The 16,931-nt window shown below is 38.3% G+C and overlaps 2 protein-coding genes across 9 annotated transcripts in view; one reads left to right on the top strand and one right to left on the bottom strand.

The window, feature by feature from the left end:
• Positions 1-15,289, top strand: part of SPARCL1 (SPARC like 1) — a 50,021-nt gene extending 34,732 nt beyond the window's left edge. For all 4 annotated transcript variants that reach the window (XM_015067213.3, XM_015067220.3, XM_015067225.3 and 1 more), the window contains 8 exons: positions 277-1,281; positions 2,629-2,701; positions 3,633-3,751; positions 4,455-4,575; positions 6,298-6,434; positions 8,334-8,482; positions 9,100-9,248; positions 14,850-15,289. In XM_015067213.3, the coding sequence (XP_014922699.2) occupies positions 277-1,281; positions 2,629-2,701; positions 3,633-3,751; positions 4,455-4,575; positions 6,298-6,434; positions 8,334-8,482; positions 9,100-9,248; positions 14,850-14,878 (1,782 nt within the window). In that variant the 3' untranslated portion in view covers positions 14,879-15,289. The remainder of the gene's footprint in view (positions 1-276; positions 1,282-2,628; positions 2,702-3,632; positions 3,752-4,454; positions 4,576-6,297; positions 6,435-8,333; positions 8,483-9,099; positions 9,249-14,849) is intronic.
• NUDT9 (nudix hydrolase 9) overlaps positions 1-16,931 on the bottom strand; it is a 101,507-nt gene that overhangs the window by 37,364 nt on the left and 47,212 nt on the right. For 2 of the 5 annotated variants that reach the window (XR_008296245.1, XR_008296246.1), the window contains exon 8: positions 10,657-10,811. The exons of 2 other annotated variants lie outside the window; for them this stretch is intronic. Coding sequence is in view for 1 of the 3 variants with exons in the window: in XM_015067252.3 (XP_014922738.1) it covers positions 10,798-10,811 (14 nt within the window). In the remaining 2 variants the exon portion in view is untranslated. Of the gene's footprint in view, positions 1-5,996; positions 10,812-16,931 lie in introns of those variants that run through there. One more of the 5 variants, XM_015067252.3, reaches the window with a different exon arrangement.

Here is a 16,931-nt window from a genome sequence, read left to right on the forward strand (position 1 = left end):
AAAGATGATTATCGTATCAGTGATCTCCAGTTATCAAAAGAACTGTGAAAATTAGTGAGTTTTATGCCTTTGGCCAAGGTGCTATATAATTTCATACCACAAAATTCAAATTCAGGTTATAAACTTGCAACTATAAAGTGTGAGGAACATTGTATATGAGTTTACCTGATATTATGTGAAAAAAATAATGAACACTAAAGGTTAGCTTATGAATTAAAATATGATGTAGATATTCCATTACCAATTGTTTCAAGAGTAAACTTTTTTTCTTGTAAGGCTGAAAAATCTTCAGTACTAAAGCCAAAGGAGGAAAGCCAGGACCAGTCAGCAGATCAGGACCAGAGTTATAGCCAAGAGCTCGGGTTACAGGATGAAGAGGAGAGTGAAAGTGACTTAAGTGAGAATGTGGAGTACATACCATCTGAAGGTACATTGAACCTAAAAGAAGATACGAATGAGCCTCAAAAGAAAAAACGCCCAGAGAACATTGATTTCCTTGCTCCTAATATTAGTTCCATTGTAGATATTAACCAACAAGAAAGCATCACAAAAACAGAAAAAAAACAAGAACAACCAATGAATGAATTACATTCTCAGTTGAACAGGAGCAACAAACATAGCCAAGATGTAAATGATCAAGGAAAACAAGAGCAGGATCCAAATATCCCCAATGGAGAAGAGGAAGGGGATGAAGAGCCAGGTGAAGTCAGTACCCACAACAATAACAAAGAAAGGGAGAGAGAATTTCCCAAGGAGCATTCTAATAGCAAGGAGGATGAAAATAGTACCAAATCTGATGATGTTTTGGAAAAGTCCAGTGAACCAACTGAAGTAAGCAAAATGCAGAAAGCTGAATTTGAGCAGGGTAACCAAGAACAAGAAGAGGACAGTTCCAATGCAGAAATGGAAGAGGAAAGTGCATCAAAAATTACTAAGCACAGCCAAGATGCTGAATGGCAGAGCCAAGAAGAAAAACCTGAAGTTACCAGCAACCATGAGGAGATGGATAAAAAGACTGTTTCTGAGGCTTTGCTCGTGGAGCCTACTGGTGATGGTAACACTATGCCCAGAAATCATGGGGCTAATGATGATGGTGATGATGATCCCAGACACGATGCAACTGATGACTACGAATTCATCCCAAGTGAGGCCTTCATGGAGGCTGAAAGATCTCAGTCCATTTTCTATCACCTCAAATATGAAGAGGAAAGAGAAAGAGAAAAAGAAAGAGCACGTGAAAATGGGAATGTAGATGCTAGTGAACCTGGAGAATACCAAGGGGTGAGATTCTTTACATTGATGCTTGTCTGATAGAGCACTTAGCTTTATAAAGAAATAGCCGTGACCTTTCTCTGTGCTCTCAGTCTCCCATGCCTATCTCTACCAGTACATTACTAAAATGTGTTAAAATTATTTATTTTCCTCTGCTCTCCATCACCAGGCTGAAAGTGCCTATTTTATTTGGGTTCCCCTAGAAGCAGAGCCTGGATTTAAGTAGTTTATTTGAGAAGTTCAGGGAACAAAGAGGAATGGGACATGATAACCAGGAAGGAAAGGAAGCTAATCAAAGGTATATCATTAAAGCCATGTAAAGCACATTCCTCTGAATTACCCCATTTGGAGAATGAGGGAGCTGGGGCATTTGTACAGACTGAGAATTGCTAAGAGAGGTGTTAATTCCCCAGCACTTTCAGTCTGTCCTTTGAGCAGGCCAAATAGATGTCATGGTTTTCCAGGCACAGAGATGCAGATACAGGCAGTTGAAAGTGCCTGGAGCTAACTAAAATGGTAAATTCTGACAGATATGAGGGATGGGAAACACTAACAACTACTGCCCTAATGTCTTAAGAGTAGATGCCATGTAATATTCAGGTTAGATCACCAAGGTCTAGCAAAATGTCTCTAATGTAATAAGAAATCCAGGAATGTTTGTTGATTTAGCTATAAAGATGAAGAATAAAGACTTCAGCTCCAACTTTAAGTAAATACACACCAAAATGATAATCAGGAAACTGCAACAGAGTGGGAGTAGGGAAGAAGCATATCGTCATTGGTTGTTTAATCATTTGGAGCTTTCAGGCAAAACGCTAGCAGCCACTCACTAGGAGGACTTGACACAGCTTTTGGTGGCCAAGGTCAATAGTGACCTTGATTACTGAGAACTCTCCTGCCATTTTAAGGTAGGAGTGTTATTACACTTTAGAAACCTGGTAAGAAACCTTTATTAACAGCTCCATAGAGGTTACTGATGTAATTGTGTCTTAACTATAGAATCACATGATAATACTACATTTCTACCATTCCAAAATCCAAAGGGGAGGTCCCAGCTTTGCTCCTGATGTTAGTTCCAACTTTTATTGAATAATCCCCAGAGATACAGCACTGAATCCAGTTGAGGAAGAAACAAATGGCTCCTATTCTCAAAGGGTTACTGTCTATTTCCACAGTTATGGCTGGTATCATTTTGAGATCTGAAATGATTTGGGTATGAAAAGCTTTGTGAAGGTACACACAGTGGAAATATATTCCAATGGAATATATTTCCAATGTATTCCAATGGAATACATTCCAATTATGTAATGGCTTTCCTGTAAATAAACTTCAGCTTCTGCTCTTGTTGTTATAAAGGCCAAGAAAACAGAGAGCCTACCAAATGAAGGTGAAAGTTCATATGAAGACAACAGAATGGTACATGGTACTGGTGAGTCCAGGCTAAGCTGCTCATGACTGTATCAAGGAAGAAATGGAATGGCCGCATTAGGCTATCCCCATTCCATCATTTATTTGTCACTGCTTCTCAGAATTTTTCCTCTCTTACATCCTCCCCACAGAAATGTTCTCATAAACTGTTGACATTCTCTAGCATACATTTTATACACAACTATGGGCAAATGTGTTTACAAACTGGAAGTCTTGTAATAGTATGAAAGCTAGAATTCTTCTTTCCTAAATCCTATGCTTCTGAAAAGAATTCATTCTACTTTATTTTTTCTCTTTGACGTCATATTTATTGTTGAGAGAGAAAGCATGAGATGGGGGTGTGGTGGGCAGGGAGAGAGAGGGACAGAGGATATAAAGTGGGCTCTGTGCTGACAGCAGCAAGCCCATTGTGGGGCTTGAACTCACAAACTGCGAGATCATGACCTGAGTCAAAGTCGGACACCCAATCGACTGAGCCACCCAGGTGCTCCTACTTTATTTTTTCTCAAATCCATAACTTACTAGTGAATTTAGGTCCTGTATTTAATTGAGACCTACCTAATTCCCAATGGCATACCCAATCACAAAGATTTTAAATTTCAACACAAAATTTTCATGACTTATTAACTTCTGACCAACCTGCACAAACTTAAATTATAGACTTCAGACTATGACCATTGTAGGCAGGCCAAGAAGAGCTGTTTGTTCTTTTTATATTCCCAATTCAAACTGCCCAGGAAATCTAGACTATTGTGTAACACAGTTTGATGTCAGAGGGTCCCATCTGAACATTAAGATGTCCATTAGAATGGTTTCTAATATTTTCCCAAATTTTCTTTAATTAGTGAAAATGGAGCTCATGTCTAGATAAATTTGAGGTTACATACTCAGTTTAGCTTTGCTCATGCTTTCTGTTCAATCTTTCCTGTCAGATTCTTGCATGAACTTCCAGTGTAAAAGAGGACACATCTGTAAAGCTGACCAGCAGGGAAAACCACACTGTGTTTGCCAAGATTCAGTGACTTGTCCTCCTTCAAAACTCCTTGACCAAGTAAGTATTCTACAAAATAGTCTCTAAGGGGCCCCAAGTAGTTAGTGATTTGGATGAAAGTGGCTTGCAATTGAAATGTTTGTCAAAAAAAAAATGTCCAAGTTATCATCTAATACTTGAAATAATACTGAATAGGAACAAATGCCAGCAAAAATAAGGAATTTCAACTGTACCTTGAAAAGGTAATAATGGCATTGATATCTTCAGAACTCATTTTAAAACTCACTGTATCCTTGAAAAGTCTGCAGTTTGCATTCTACTGAACTTATCTAGAGCTAGATTGTCATCACCATTGGTATAATTTAGTTGATTTTTTTAAGCAAATAGGCAGTTATGATTTTAATAACTTCACTTACCTGGCTCAGCACAACTATCAGTCTGCCTATGAGCTTTAAGAAGCAGAGTATTTTCCTAGTGTACATTCAGAAACATGAGCTCAAGGGGCACCTGGGTGGCTCAGTCAGTTAAGCATCCTACTTCGGCTCAGGTCATGATCTCAAGGCTCGTGGGTTCGAGCCCCGTGTCAGGCTCTATGCTGACAGCTCAGAGCCTGGAGCCTGCTTCAAATTCTGTGTCTCCCTCTCTCTCTGCCCCTCCCCTGCTCATGCTCTGTCTCTCTCTCTCTCAAAAATAAACATTAAAATTTTTTTCAAAAAAAAGTTTTAAAGAAACATGAGCTTTTTCTCATGCTTGTCTTTCCTAGGTTTGTGGCACTGACAATCAGACCTATGCCAGCTCCTGTCATCTGTTTGCTACTAAATGTAAACTGGAGGGAACCAAAAAAGGGCACCAGCTACAACTGGATTATTTTGGAGCCTGCAAATGTAAGATTCTGCCACTCTTGCCAACCACCATTGCTGAGAGGATTTGGGGTGAATCTATGCATATCTGAATAATCTATATACAGACTCCCACATGCAAATGGAAAAAGGCTAATGTAGTTCTGAACCTAGGATGCTCATTAAAATCTTCTAGAGAGACTTAAAAAAAATAAAAAGAATAATTCCCCAGCCTTAACTAAAAGAGACTGATTTAATTGGACGGGGTTGGGGCTTTAACATTGCTTTTTCATTTGTTTTTAAAGTAACCTAGACAATTCTAAGGTGCAGCCAGGGTTCAGAATTACTATGATAATGTTACCACTTAATAATTGAAATGAATCATTGGAATTTTGCTAAATTACTTGTCCTTTTTCCAACGTGCGTTAAGTCTCCGCCAAGAAGTTTTATGACAATATATTCTTCTAGAAGTTTTTTTTTAATGCTCTTCTTCCCCCCAAATACTCTCAATTGTGTTTGGATCTCCTTATCACTAAGTGATTCTCCACATTAGCAGTCCTTACTAATATTTCCAGTTCTGTCTTTCCTGACACACAAGAGTATTAAATTTCTCAGCCCTCTTGATCTTAGATGTGGCCATATGAGTTGATTTGTCCAGTGAAATTGCAGCAAAAATCATCCATGTGAGTTCTGGGCAGCTGCATTTAAGAGCTAGCATATGTGTGGTCCTGTATGCAGAGCCCTCCTGTCAACTTGTATTGGCCTTGAATGTACAACACAGTGACTGTAATTAACACTGCTGTAGAGTATATCTGAAAGTCGCTAAAAGAGTAGATCCTAAAAGTTCTCATCACAAGGAAAAAAAATTTTGTAGCTAGTGAGGTGATAGTGAGGTGGTCATTGCACAACATACGGATGTCAAGTTATTATGCTGTACATCTTAAACAGTGTTGTATGTATATTATATTTCAGTAAAACTAAAAAAATTAAAAAGTTTGTGTTCTTTTAAGTCACTGAGATTTAACATTGTTACCACAGGTTAATCTAATTTCCACTTTTTTCTCTTTTCTCCTGATAAATAGTTCTTGCAGCCTCTACCCTCCACCTATAAATCTGCATATCAAATAATAACCTGCATATCAAAATAAACCTGCATATCAAATAAATAAACCTGCATATCAAATAAACCAAAATCAAAATAAACCTGCATATCAAATAAACCTGCATATCAAAATTATTTTTGGGGGGGCGCCTGGGTGGCTTGGTCGGTTAAGCGTCCGATCTTGGCTCAGGTCATGATCTCACGGTCCATGAGTTCGAGCCCCGCGTCGGGCTCTGTGCTGACTGCTCAGAGCCTGGAGCCTGTTTCAGATTCTGTGTCTCCCTCTCTCTCTGCCCCTCCCCTGTTCATGCTCTGTCTCTCTCTCTCAAAAATAAATAAACGTTAAAAAAAATTTTTTTAAAGAAAAAATAATAATAATAATAAAAAATTATTTTTGGAACTTTTAAATCATCCTGATGCCCACATTCTACCCCAGACCAATCAAATCAGAATGTCTTTGAATGGAAGCTGGAATCTGGTATGTTTTGAAAACACCACAGGCAGTTCTGTTTTGCCGCCAGGTGTAAGGACCCACTGCTGTGACAGTGGGACAGTGAGCGTACTGTCAGTCACCAGATGTTATTAAGCTTTCTGTTATGAGGACGTGCCATAAGATAGGAGTAAGATCCAAAGATTAAAATCTATTTTCTTTCTGCTTGGAACAGCTATTCCTATTTGTACAGACTTTGAAGTGACTCAGTTTCCCCTAAGGATGAGAGACTGGCTCAAGAATATTCTCATGCAGCTTTATGAGCCAAACCCTGAACACGGTGGATATCTAAATGAGAAGCAGAGAAATAAAGTAAGTTATCCACAGGTCAACTACCCAAGTGTCTATGTACAGAGCCTAAGGAAAAAGGGTATGTGTGTTGAGGGGAGGAGGGGGCCTACCTCCCCCTGCATATCAGCAAGAGCCCACTTGGTTCGCCACACCTGCTAAGTTCACATGCAGTAACAGAACAGTAGTGGTCACCATTCATGCCACAAGGTTTGAGACATGGCCAAACCACCCCATTCCTGTCCAAAGGGCAGTGGCCTGAGCAAGGACTCTTCACCTCATACCCCAGAGCAAATCCTGGTTGAGCAAACGGAACCTCCATTCAGCACTTATATATTCAGGCCCAAACATATTATTTAAATCTAATAATAAATTTAAATAAATTTAAAAGATTTTTAATACATCTTTTTGCCCTCATAGACCAGACAGATTTATGATATAAGAGAAATCCCTTATTTGCAATGTCAGTAATATATTAAGATTTAAAAGTGCAGAATATTCATTCCAGAAGTTCTCAGGGAAAATGCACTCATCAAATAGCTATTGAGTGCATCCTGTGTATCTGGAATTGATTTACATGATGGGGATACAGCAATGAAGCAAAGAAAAATCTCTGCCTTCATGAGCTAACATCCTAGGAAAAGAGACTCTGAACAAATGTGTGTGTGTGTGCGTGTGTGCACGCACATGTGTGTTTATAGACATATTGCAAATATGAGCATACATGCAAATATATAAACATGTAAATAAATATGCAAATATATAAGGTATGTCAGGTGGAATGAAACATGCTATGAAGAAAAAATTAAACAAGAAGGAAGGTGTGCATTAACTGTGTCAAATGCTGCTTACAGGTTATAAAATGAGGAATGAGTTGAGCACTGATTTGGCATGTGGTGGTCACAGAGTTAACCTTGACAGAAGCTGTTTCTGCAGATTGGAGAGAAGAAAAGCTTGAGTGACAGGGTTCAAAAGAGAATAGGAGGAAGGACGTGGAAGCACCAAGTATAGACAATATATTCAAGGCATTTTGCTAGAAAGAGGAAAAGTGAAATGGGTGGCAGCCAGACAGGAATGTGAGTTCAAGAATCCCATCTACCAGTGGGAGATAGTAGAGGGTGTTTGTGTGCTTCTGGTAGGACCCCAGTAAAGATGGTAAAAACTAATAAGGAATAGAAGAGGTACCCAACTGCCATAGGGTGGTTTTGAGGAGATGGAAAGGGGTAGGCTTCTGAGCACCAGTGAAGGGTTGGGCTTATATTCAGAGCACAGGAAGTTAATCCATGATAACAAGGAGAGAAGTTGGTGGATGTGACCATGGAGATGGGTAGTTCTGTTCTAAATGCTTCCAGTTAGTTCATGAGTAACATCATAAGCTGAGAGTTTTATATGCATTGCCCAGAAATAATTTCTATCCTCTCTTTTTAATACATCATAGTGAAAGTCTTGAGAGCATTAGATGCAAAACAGGGAAATTTTAATGGGGCTGACCAAATGGTGTCACACCACAGCTGATTCTGATCAGACACTGGACAGAAATACCTAGAGAATTAAGAGTATGCCAATGTGGTGATTGGGACTTTTCACTAACCAACAATTTTGCCTAGGTTATTTCAGGCCTTTTCATTAAAACCTTCTCATAATTTTAAGGAATGTGATGAACAGTACTCGGTTAAAAGAAAGATCAAAAATACTTAAATATCTTCTAAAAACCACAGGTTGTATTTTTTAGTTGGCTGTTATTCTATGTAGAAATAAGAAAGTCTGTATAGTGTTGACTAGAAAGGATTTCATTCGGTCTCATGATGGCCTGGGCTTGTTTTGCTCTGTCATGTCACTGTTACTCTTCAAGTAAAGTTTACCAGTGATAATTACATTACATTTGTCTGATTCTCTGATGATCTTCTCCCTTCCTAATCCCAGGTCAAGAAGATTTACCTGGATGAAAAGAGGCTGTTGGCTGGGGACCATTCCATTGACCTTCTCTTACGGGATTTTAAGAAAAACTACCACATGTATGTGTATCCTGTGCACTGGCAGTTTGGTGAACTTGACCAACATCCTATGGACAGGTAAAAACTCTTAACCTTCACATTACTAGGTCATCTCCCTGATAGAATGTCTAATTATCTATACAAAGATACTTCTAAACAAATCTAGGAAGTTTCCACCTCTGTTTTAGAACACTGACATGCCAAACAAATGTAGTTAGGTGTCTAAACACAAAACTGCTTTGAAGATAGCACAATATGGCCACACCATGTTTCCCAAGTTTAGATATTAGGACCCAGCCTGTAGCAGAGACTCCTTAAATTCCTTCTCATTCTTAATCCTGAATTCCCAAGATGTTCTGATTGGCCCAGCTTAGGTCAAGTGCTTACATCTGGATATGTACAATTGGGTAATGGTCAGTGGGTAAGAGTCAGGCTGTACAAACATGATTGTTGGTGGGGGGTGAGGCACATCCCTATAAATTTAAGTTGGCAGGAGAGTACTTCCCAGTGAGGAAAGAAACTTTGTGACATCTCAAGTGCTGTGTATCTTACCCATAATTTTGCACCTTTTCATGAGTGTACTATTTATTTGGCATTCCTAGCAATCTTGTGGAAGAAAAATGCCTTAGTTATCCTAAGAGTTAACTTTCATATACAAGCTGGCCATTAATACACCACCGTTTATTTCATTGCAGAGTCTTAACACATTCTGAGCTTGCTCCTTTGCGAGCATCTCTGGTGCCCATGGAACACTGCATAACTCGCTTCTTTGAGGAGTGTGATCCCAACAAAGATAAGCACATCACCCTGAAGGAGTGGGGCCACTGCTTTGGAATTAAAGAAGGTAAACTCATCATCAGTCAGGGAAAGGGGTATCCTCTTCTCCAGGAGAGCACCAAGGCCTGCAGCCCTCCTGGAGAGGTCCTGCTATGTGCTCAGATTGACACCTAGGGACAGCAAGGTGGCAGCATCCCAGGTAGGACTTCCTCAGGGCACATGCTGTCATTGCAAGGTTACTTCATACTTCCCTTGATGATACTCTTTTTTTCAGAGAGTAAAAGTGGGAATACTTAGGGGATCACAACATTGAGTTCTTAGCAGTTGGCTAAGCCTGAGAAAATGATGTCAATCCAGAGAGCTGTGCTACCCTTCTGAAGAAGGAGGGATTTTATGTCATTTCTTAACCTGACTATTGGTCCAAACTTTAAAAAGTCATATGTGAAGAGTAAAACAATAAGTCTGATTCTGCCAGTGGGAGATGTCAGAAAAATCTTAGAATTCGTTACCAACTCACTAAAGATAGGGCCTCATATCACAAGTTGTGTCCAGATATGCTTTCAATCTATTACTGCATCTTCAGTGGCAAAAATAATAATAATCAGAGGGTTCTTTCTTTCTCCCTGTGATGGAGGAACTTAAATTTAGATATTTGTTTTGCCAGTCTATGTCTTAACATACTTCCTTTTGTTTTCCTAAGTTAAAGCTGATTTTTATTAGCAAGCATGTTTTTAATAATCAAGATTTGAAATATTCTCAAAAAATGAGCACTCAAAACTGCTTGCACAATGTAAATCAACAGCAAACAATCTCTAAAGCAGAGGTTTTATATGTTATGTTCACAACATACAAGTAGGATGAATGTGCAGCCAACCAATCATGAAAAGTAAGTTCATCAAAGGTCAGAATGTCTTAAAAGGAGGCAACTTGTATGACATTCACTTTAAAAATATTCTTCATGGGGCATCTGGGTGTCTCAGTGAGTTAAGCGTCCGACTTTAGCTCAGGTCATGATCTCATGGTTCATGGGTTTGAACCCTGCGTCTGATTCTGCTGACAGCTCAGAGCCTGGAACCTGCTTTGGATTCTGTGTCCCCCTCTCTCTCTGCCCCTACCCCACTCACACTCTGTCTCTCTTTCAAAATTCAATAAACATTTAAAAATTAATATATTTATTATATATATTCTTATATATGTAATATATATTCTTATATATATTATATATGTGTGTGTGTATATATATATTCTTCATGATATGTAGAATGCCTTGAAATTATAAAGAAAGAGCTGAGAGTATTGAGTACTTACTGATAAATAGGTAAGCAGAAAGGGTTAGCTCTTTGCCTCTACAATATTATTCTGTGAAATAAGCACAACTGTAAGGAGCAAAGAATGTATATTTTTGTAAGCACCAAGTGCTGTATATTGGTCGCCTATCACTGCATAACAAATTACCCTAAAGCTTAGAAGCTTACAAGTTCACAGTTTCCAAGGATCAGGAATCTAGGAGTTGTTTATCTGGACAGTTCTATCTTAGGATCTCCTCTGAACTCGCCCACATGGCTACTGTTGGAAGATTCCATTTCCTCACCATGTGGTCCTCTCCATAGGACTGCTCACAGCTTAGCATCTGTGAGAGAAGAGAGAGAGAACCCAAGACTTAAGTTATAATGTCTTTTGTAACCTAATCTCAGAAGTGACATACTTCTGCCATATTCATTTGGTCACACAGACCAACTCCTGCTATAATGTGAGAAGAGGTCTTAGAAGCTGTGACATATTGTTTATACCCTATTAGCATTAATAGGAAATGAATAAGCTGTTAAGACCCCAACCCATATAAATAATACCAATTTCCCTTCTAACGTCTATTCTATAAGTACAGTACTTATAAATTCAAATATATTCCCCAAAATGGCTAAAACTACTTTCCTAATTCCCATGTTAAAAAGACAAAGTGTACCCAAGTACAGCTGCCCCACTCCCTCCACCCCACCATTATCAAAAGGGGGAAACATAGCTGGGACAGGATATATTGTGCTCTTTATAAATTTTTTTTAATGTTTATTTTTGAGAGAGAGAGACAGAGACAGAGTGTGAGCAGGCAAGGGGTAAAGAGAGAGGGAGACACAGAATCCGAAGCAGGCTTCAGGCCCTGAGCTGTCAGCACAGAGCCCGATGCGGGTCTCGAACTCACAAACCATGAGATCATGACCTGAGCCCAAGTCAGACGCTTAACCGACTGAGCCACCCAGGCGCCCCAGTGTGTGCCCTTTTATATGGCACTTGATTTTAACAGAGTGATTGAGTTTGAACAGATTCCACTTATTTAAGGAAACCAGTTGTGCTTCACTGTTCCTCTGAAACTTCTGGCAGCTCTTCAGCATGTAGGCTCACTCAGGCTCTGTGCTGGGTGGTTGTCTGGGAGGAGCAGGAAGGGCTTGAAGTTCAGCGACTCCAAAAGCTTTTAATGGTCTTGTTTGTTCACTGTGGTTTGGCCATGATTACATTATTTTGAAGGAGGGAAAGAATTATCACATAGTAAACCAAGAAAGCAGATATTTAATATTCAGTCAGAACAACCAAACAAGTTACTGCTTTGGGCTGTAGCTAGGGAAAACAAAACACAACAAAATCTCTATTTGTAAGCGTGCCCTTCCTTCCCTCATGGCTGGGAAATCCATGAAAGGACAAGATAAATTTTAGCCACGGCCATTCTGAATTTTAACTGCCTTTTATCTGGGCTAGGTGTGCTCGAATATCCAGCTCTGTCATGAGTTAGCTATGTGAGTTAGGGCATACCACTTAACCTCAGCAAGTCTCATTTTCCTTCTGTGTAAAAGTGGGGTTTAATTGAAAGGTAGAGGAGTAATATTTATTTGGTGTTCATGACATACCATTCCACATTAATCTTGAGAAAAACCCTCCAACTGAGACTCATAGGCAAACGAGTCAGATCATGCAGGTCCTACTGAGCCAGTTAAAGACATTATCCTAAAAGTACTGGAGGATCACCAAAGTGTTTTAAACAAGGGAGTGGTTTCACTGGATTTGTACTTAAGAAAGATTCTTTTGGTTACATGGTGGAGAAGCCAGAGAACTGGCTGATTTGCCTGTGGTAAATCCAGGCATAGTTGATTAGAACTTGAACTAGAGCAGTTACAGTGGGGAAAAAGAAAAAGAAACACACTCAAGATAATATTTAAAAATATAAACATGATATATTCAAGAACCTAAGCATGTTCAAGGTGTATATAATATAGAAATAATAAGTATTTGCTAGGAAATATGTGGGGGCAGGGAACAGACAGTTGAGAGATAGAGACAAAGGGAAATATGACACCCAGGTTCCGGGCTCAGGCCAGGCAAAGAGACAGAGGAACAGAGACAGAAAACACAAGCACAGAAGCTGACTTTGGGAAGATGATAACTTCCATTTATGATGTGAACTTTTAAGTACTTGGGAGACAATGAACAGTAGATACATGAATACATGGGTCAGCTTTTCAAGGCAACATTTTGGAATGTAAGTACATAGTTGAGGATTACAAGCATACGGAAAGTAATTAACGCTATGGAAGGGAATTAATTCCCCCACAAAAATGTGTTGAGCCACGTGGGAAAAGGTCTAGGGTTGAACACCAAGGAACCAAGAAAAATGGGTAGAGGAGAAAGAAGGAGTTCATGAAGGAGAATGAGAAGTCTCCTGAAAGGAAGGAAGAAAACAGGATTGTGCCATTTCAAAGGAGGTATTTGAAGAGGAAGAAGAGATCACAGTGCCAAATACTGCTGAGACGTCAAGTAAGATAAAAAACTAAGAACGCTCCTTTTACATAGAAATAAGGGCATACTGCGTGGCCTTAGTAAGAGCAACTTTGATGGAACAGTAGAGACGGAGGCCAGATTCCATAGGTTGAGAAACAATAGATGAGAAAGGGTAAAGAGTGGCTGCTTGAAGACAGGAAAACTAAAAAGGGGTTTAAAGTTGAGGGAAGCATTTCTGGGAATAAAATAAGTTTGAGCATTCATTCATTCATTCATTCATTCAACAAGTGTTTACTGATGGTCCCCATAGTGCCATGCACTCAAGGCTGGCTATGCAGCATATTTGCATGTTCATGGGAAGGGTCCAGTAAAAAAGGAAAGATTGAGGATATGAGAAAAACACGGCTGTCTGGTTGGCTTAGTAGAGCACGCCACTCTTTATCTCAGAGTTGTGAGTTCAAGCCCTATGTTGCAGAGCCTAATTTTTAAAAATTTTTTAATTAAAAAAGAAGAAAAACAAAAGAGTAAAATTAGGGGGAGAATTTCTGAGGCCAGAAGAGATCCTGGGCATAGGCAGAGGATTAGCCTAAAGTTAAGGAAGGACATCTCTTATCCAAACAATGAAAAGAAGGCAAAAAGTGTGAGCACAGCAGTAAGTAAATTTATAAATATTGAGACTAAAATATTCATTTTACAAACGAAGCCAGTGTTCAAAGGAAATATACCACAGTTCATAATCTTTCCTACTCTTGTGTAAGACTTACACTGAGCAGGAAAATTACCTGGTGTCCCAGACAGTGTAGTCATTCGTATGCTTCAAGTTAATCTGTTTAACTATTTGTTCAACAATGCTTGAGTGAGGGTGGGCCATACCGGTAAGAGTGATCTTATATCCCCTAAAGGATGTTCTCTCATCCAAAGGTGTGGCAACAAGTTCTTTTACAATTACTTGGTTGGAAATTTGATTTAACTGACCCTATACTTCTATTTATTTCTGTTATATCTTAGCAACCTTTATAGGTTAGTATACTTGGCATTTCTTGGCTAGGTCTCTATTGGTGCTTCTCAACCCTACATTTAGAACTACCAGTGGAGTTTCTAGATGTATACATGCCATTGGCCCACCCCTGGAGATTCTGATTCAGGAGGCCAGGGGTAAGGCCTGAGAGTATATCTTTTTTTACTTGAAGTATAGTTGACCCACAATGTTACATTAATTTTAGGTGTACAGTATAGTGATTCAACAAGTCTATACGTTATGTTGTAATCACCACAAGTATAGCTACTGTCTGTCACCACATAATACCACTGACTATATTCTCTATGCTCTGCCTTTTATGCTTGTGTCTTATTCCATAACTGGAGGCCTGTACCTCCCACTGCACCCATTTTGCCCATCTCCCCATGCCCTCCCCTCTGGCAGCCATCAGTTTCTGCTTTTTGTTTGTTCTTTTTGTTTTTTAGATTCCACATATAAGTGAAGCCATATGGTATCTTTTTAAAAGTTTCACAGATGGGGTGCCTGGGTGGCTCATTTGGTTAAGCGTCTGACTCTTGGTTTCGGCTCAGGTCCTGATCTCCCAGTTCATGGGTTCTAGCCCCATGTTGGGCTCCGTGCTGACAGTGCAAAACCTGCTTGGGATTCTCTCTCTCTTTCCCTCTCTCTCTGCCCCTCCCTATGTCCCTCCCTCCCTCCCTTTCTCTCTCTCTCTCAAAATAAATAAGTAAACTTTAAAATAAATAAATAAATAAAAGCTTCACAGGTGGCACTGATGCCCTATCAGGTTTGAGAACTATCCTGTAAGTCTTATTAGATAGTTTCTCTAATCCCTCAGTTCTATCATTGTTTATATTACAACTCTGGCTGTTTTCTAAAAATGTGTTCTGTTTTTGTTTTTTACAGAAGACATAGATGAAAATCTCCTGTTTTGAATTAAGATTTGAAAGAATTCTAACATTCCAGCATCCTTCTCTGTCCTGACCACTCCTGAAAATATATGCATCCATGATACTTGTAGATTTATATTTAGCAAAACTTTTGCATGTGTGAGATGACAATAAGAGTAATGGCTTGCTGACAGTGTATGCACTAAGCATTTAACATTAACTTTGGAATTAAACTTTAAAATAAAGTCTACATATGCAAAATCCTGTATGCTGTTTGTGAACACTCTCTACATCTGTTTGTGAGATACTTCCTAATTATGAAACTTGAAGAAAATACTACATTCGTTTTGTTCATAATATGTACACTTCAAAAAAGTGGAATAATGCTCTTTTGTCATTAATGTGCATTACTTTTAGTATCTTAATATCCTAATAAAAATCCAAATGCTTACTCAAGTTTATTTCCAGTCATTTATTTAAACAGCTATATGTGAAAGACCAACTCAAAGCTCACACTTCAAATTATAATTGTGCTTCCCTAGACCCTACTACTTAAAAAGAAATAAAAAAAAAGGCAGGAGTATGGTTGGGAGAGATGTTTCCTGTGGGAAACAAATATTCAGTTATTAAATGGTAGATGCTTATTAATGTCCTTTGTCATAATGTAACTTCAAACAGAAAAAAATAAATCCAAGTGCTCTTTACCAAATTCAGTTTAAAATGTGGATGATTATGCACTGCTTGGTACATCTGGTTCTAGCTCTTGTGCAGCTGTCCGTGTGTGTTAGGGGAAGTGGAGGTCCTGCAAATTTTTTGCGTGTCTCATATACTCAAAATAAGGGTAAAGACAACACAGACAGAAAGCTCTGAAGTGTCTTAATGTTCAGTGTAGTCAGAGATAAATATTGCTACTGCAATTTTATAGCAAGAAATTGTGTCATAAGAGAAACTTTGTGTTTTCATTAGGACTCTTTTTTGGTAACTATTAATACAGTACGGGCTAGATTACAAAAATAATAAAAGATACCATAATAGAGTTTTTCCTAAGGTCTGAAACAAGGCAGTAAAAGAAACTGTCAACTTCTATATCCTACTTACAATATCTATAAGGAAATAAATTATTTTTTATTTTTTATTATTTTATTTATGTTTTATTTTTTTAAATTTTTTAACATATTTTCCTATCTGAAATGAAAGATATCAATGCAATTGCCTTTTGTTATTTTTTCAAATAATCAAAAATGTGTTGCTGTTGTTGTTGTTAAGAGCCTTGATAGTCACTGAGACAAGGTACCTCAAGGAACTTCATCTGAAGGAACTTATGGAAGAGTATGCTTTTTATCAGAAAAATTTTCTCTGATTAACCTCAAAATTTTATTTATGTCTTTTCTTAGCTCTGAGTCACTTGTTCTTAGACCATATCACACCATGTCATTTCAGAATAATTAAGTTCAGTTTGATTAATCAAAATATAAGTATTTATAATTTTTCCAACTAGGGAAATAATTTTAGAACTTATTCCAAAATTCAAAACGTTCTTATGTGTAGCTGCAAAGAAATGTCATGAGGTCTTAACCAATAACAATTGTAAATTTGTGAATTTGTCAGGAATGGTGAAATTATATTTGGAGGTGATTAGACCTAAATTGCCATTTTTAAACATTTTAGAATAGTGAAAAATGATTTTAATTATTTTTTTAATATTTATTTTTGAGAGAGCAAACAAGCAGGGGAAGAGCCGAGAAAGAGGGAGACGAAGAATCTAAAGCAGGCTCCACACTATCAGTGCAGAGCCCAATGGCAAGGCTCAAACTCAGGAACTGTGAGATCATGACCTGAACTAAAGTTAGACATTTAACTGACTAAGCCATCCAGGTGCCCCAAAATGATTTTAATTCTAAAGACACTACCTGTTTATTTAAAATGTTTTCTTTGAAAGTAAGTTCATTTTGAAATAATAAATGGTATTTAAAATAGAAAGTTCTAGAACCTTTAATTTTTCTGTCCATTAAGTCTCCCTTGTGTATAGCTGCCCTAGATGATATATTATAGAAACACTGTAATATTCTTGGTAGCCACAAATTTTAATTTTGGATTA

This window comes from Acinonyx jubatus, chromosome B1 (assembly GCF_027475565.1).
Source record: "Acinonyx jubatus isolate Ajub_Pintada_27869175 chromosome B1, VMU_Ajub_asm_v1.0, whole genome shotgun sequence".
In the NCBI taxonomy this organism is placed as follows: Eukaryota; Metazoa; Chordata; class Mammalia; order Carnivora; family Felidae; genus Acinonyx; species Acinonyx jubatus.